At 34.9% G+C, this 4,128-nt stretch overlaps 1 protein-coding gene across 1 annotated transcript; it reads right to left on the reverse strand.

Moving 5' to 3' along the window:
- Positions 1–212: 212 nt before the first annotated feature.
- LOC110712661 (probable ribosomal protein S11, mitochondrial) lies at positions 213–2,637 on the reverse strand. The gene is made up of 2 exons (XM_021891131.1): positions 2,375–2,637; positions 213–961 (listed from the first exon to the last, which is right to left on the reverse strand). The coding sequence occupies exons 1-2, from the start codon at positions 2,532–2,534 to the stop codon at positions 435–437; spliced, it is 687 nt and encodes a 228-aa protein (XP_021746823.1). The 5' UTR covers positions 2,535–2,637; the 3' UTR covers positions 213–434.
- Positions 2,638–4,128: the final 1,491 nt, after the last annotated feature.

Below are 4,128 nucleotides of genomic sequence, written 5' to 3' on the forward strand. Positions count from 1 at the left end.
GGAAGTAAATTATACATTTGCCAACTTTTTGGTTAATCCCTAGTAATGTCACTAAAGTAGAACTTTAGTGATTAGATTTAGTGCGCAAAATATTTTAAGAGGCCATTTTATGTAGGTGTGCAAATTTTACATAATTTTACAATGTGTAGTCCAGATATATTTCACATCAATGAGTGCAATTATGCCAATCATGTATGACACATTAAATTTCTTGTTGCACAACATTTTGATGTTATGAAAAGAGTTTAAATAAAACACACGAGTACGTTTATTAGGCTTATGACTAAAAGTACTTTCAAAATTGGAATCTAACTAAATTAGATGGACTCTAATTCAAGAGCTTTCAACATCAATAAAATACAAATAAAATGCCTAAATGATCCAAAATGTGTTTCATTTTTCTCATTAGTCATAGATATCCACCCCAAAACCACTTAGACACGACGCTTCTTTGGAAGTCGGCATCCATTGTGTGGACGCCGAGTGGTATCTTCAATATATGCAATAGGTGTATGATCTCCTTTACCAAAAGTGTAGCCTTCTCTCCAGCTAAGAATTGCTTGCTTCTTCTTCTTAAAGTGAGTGAACCCATTTACTCTCATGACAACTGATTTCAAGCCAAGATTTCTTGCAAGTCTTCCCACATGTTCTGCTGTTGCTTCCGCAGCATATCGTGAAAGCTTCGGACCACCTTTCATTTCTTCCAGGCATCCTGAAGATGCTCCTACCTTTTTGTTCCCCTTGGAATCGGTAATGGAGACAAAAGTATTGTTCTTGATCAACTTAATGTGTACAATATCCAACTTTTCTGCAGCATTGTCTTGGCGTTGTCCGGGAGCTTCCCTCTTATCTAAGGCAGTAGCTTCCCTCTTATCTAAGGGATTCTTGACAAAGTTCATGTGACTTGACGTTCCAAAATTCCCAGCTTCTTTGGTGGCAGTTGTATGTATCCTTGCTCCCACTATAAACATGTTTAGATTATTCATATATTTGGAAAGAACACCATTTATAGCACAAAAATTCATGCACAACCCAATACAAATTACAAGCAATGCCTAAGAAAAGTGCCAAGATAGGCACTGAAATTCACTCAAGATCACATTCACATTGCGATCAATGAGTGATAATTTCTTTGAGTAAAATAAGGAAATAATAGCAAGACTGAAGCTCAACCATAAACACCAATGAACCAGCTACTGCAAACACATGACACTAATAAGTAAAGCAGGCTTCAGTGAACCAGGTATGTGGTCTATTCCAGCTTCTTTAAATGGGGTTGCCACACATACAAACAAAAGGGTCAAGGGAGAGTAGGCCCATTGACTCGCAGGTCAAAAATTCATCAGAAATCCCAGTCTAAGTCAGAATTATCTATCTTTGTACTCTTAAGCATCTTCTCAATGTCTCTGTCTTACCCTCTTTACAGTTCAAACTTCTTCCACATTCTCCACACCCAGTTTAGAATTACTATTACTCTAATGTGATTGGCATGAAACTTTTGAAAATCTAGATAACTAGCATCAAATATAATATTGGAGGGCGAAGGGCACAAGCCAACTTTATCAGTTATAGCAACTCTGCTAATAAGTGAAATGAGTTTGACAAAGTCGCCACACATTGTGTGAGTCTAACTCTGCTAATAATTAATATTAACCAAGCATCTTAGTTGCAAGTTTGCAACTTACAAACTGCTGAAATAAATGTTGCAAAATTAAAATGTACATCCCAGCGATTATTCAAGAAGAACAAATTCCCTAAGAAAAATTGTTCCACATCGAAACCTATAATGGCCATCCACCTATGAAGCTTATTATACCATGGATTTCGATCCCAATCATATCAGCAATCAACTACAGAGTATGCCTACACAAAATAACATGGCTCGCAAATAATTCAAGTTAATCATCCCCATCTCCAACTCTCCATTTTCCCTAAAATATATACGATTAAAAAAACTCGATGCGGTAAGTTCAATACATCCAATCACCAGCATCTAAACTCCCAGCTCCAGGGCAGGCTTATGTTGATTTTAGAATTACACAACCTCTCCTAAAACCTAGCCTAAATTGATTCGGAATTCAACCACAACAAACAAGTAACATGTATCTGAATATTCGTTGAATCGCTGAATAATCTATGCCATAAGGGTTCAAACATATAGAAATTCAAAGCATAGCCCCAACAAATTCATCTTAAAACTACCAAAGACTGCAACTTTTTTAAGATCATTTTCAAGTCCCGGCAACAAAATCATCATCAGCAGAATCAAAACAACCACAGTCAAACAAAACCCTAATTCCAAAAGAAAAACAACAAAAAACTGAATCAAATCAAAAAATTCTTTAACATGTTGAATTCAGAAGAAAACCCTAACCTCGAAGGTGAGTATAATAATAGGGTAAGAACAAGGAGGTGGAACTGGACTCCTGGTCGTCGCGAGACAGAGGGGATTTGGAGACGACAGAGGAAGAGGCGGCGGGACGCCATGAAGAAGAGGAGAGAGAAGAGAGGCGCCTTGCCGCCACCCTCAACATCTTCGATAGGATTCGGATATCGCCTTTGACGGTGTAAGGAGGAGAGAGAAAAATGAAGGGTTGGATGGTGGACGTCTGGACGAGGTGCGTACGAACTACGAAGTGGAAGAGACATAGGGAAAAGTAGCACTGTCAAAATAGTTTGACAGTTCGGTTATGATTCGGTTTGAAATTAGTTCGTTTTGAAATTAGTTCGTTTTGAAATCGGTTTAAGTGACCTACGGGCCGGTTTCGGTTAGGTTCAATTATTATCAATTCGGTTTTAAGTAATTTTTACGCGGTTTTAATTTGGTTCGGGTAATAAACGATTTGGTGCAATGAGTTGCGGTTTGTAAACAGCTTTTAACCCGGTTCAAACGGTTTCGGGTTAATAATGGTTCAATTCTTTTTCGGTTCAGTTCAATTTAGAACTGATTCGGTTTTTATATCGAGTTTGGTTCTGAAACGGTTTAACATTAATTGGACCGGTTCGGTTTTGGGTTTATTAAAATACGGTCTAGGTCATATTTCAGTTTCAAATAATCGATTTTTAATGGTACAATTCTCGTTTGGGTCGGTCGATTTCAGTCCTTTCAGGGAGTTAAATGAGATTCAAGTATCGTAATAATGTACTCTGTATTTCGTAGTAAACATGTGTGCATAATTAAATTTCATTTAAAATTCCGTTTAACATGTTTTTCATTTCCCCTTTATATTTCATACATTTAGATTAAGATGACAAGATTAACTCTACAAAGACTATCAAGTCATAAAAAATAGCAGTTTGTTAATGGTTCGATTTGTTCGGTTTATAAGCGGTTCAGTTTGAAAATGGTTTGGTTTATGAACGATTCGGTTTGAACGGATTTTAAACCAGTTCAAATGGCTTCGGGTTAGAAACGATTAGGTTCTTTTCTGTTCAGTTCTATTTCATTTCGGTTTAGATTTGGTTCGGTTCCTTAACGGGTTCGATTCGTTACGCTTTAACATTATTTGAATCGTTTTAGTTTAGGGTTGACTAAAATACGATATAGGTCGATTTCCGATTTCAAATAGTCGTTTTTAATCAGTTCGATTTCCATTATAATTGGTTGGTTTTAGACAATCAAACGGTTTCGATTTGAAATTTAACAGTGCTAGAGATGGGAGATTGTAGAGTAAAAATACAACACTAGTGCTAGAGATTGTTGGCCTTGGGGGTTTTCTTGACTCAATCACGAAAATGAGTTATTTGTAATTTTAATTAAAAATTATACTTGTTTTTGTAGGAAATTTCAAATTTTTAAAATTGTCAAATTTCAAAGATGGTGAAATTTGACAATTGTGGCGGTTAAATATTAAACATATATTACCTTCGTTATATATTTCAAACAAAATTGGAAACTAGGATAGAGAATTACTTCATTTTTATATTTTTTAAAAAATAAATTAATTAAAAATTTAAAAAATTGGAGAGAAATCAATCAATTATTACATATTACTAAAAGCGAATCTAGGATAACACGTGTCGTTTTATTGGTTTTTTCAATTTAATTTGATTTTTAAAAGTTATTTAATATTTTAAATTTTTAAAATATATAAAATAATAAAAATTACTTTTATTATTATTATTGAA

This window comes from Chenopodium quinoa, unplaced genomic scaffold (genome assembly GCF_001683475.1).
Source record: "Chenopodium quinoa cultivar QQ74 unplaced genomic scaffold, ASM168347v1, whole genome shotgun sequence".
NCBI classification, from domain to species: Eukaryota; Viridiplantae; Streptophyta; class Magnoliopsida; order Caryophyllales; family Amaranthaceae; genus Chenopodium; species Chenopodium quinoa.

Coding starts and splice junctions, on each gene's coding strand:
- LOC110712661 (XM_021891131.1), bottom strand. CDS start 2,534: ATGTTGAGGGTGGCGGCAAGGCGCCTCTCTTCTCTCTCCTCTTCTTCA. Junction 962..2,374: donor TTATTATACTCACCTTCGAG/GTTAGGGTTTTC, acceptor ACATGTTTATAG/TGGGAGCAAGGATACATACA.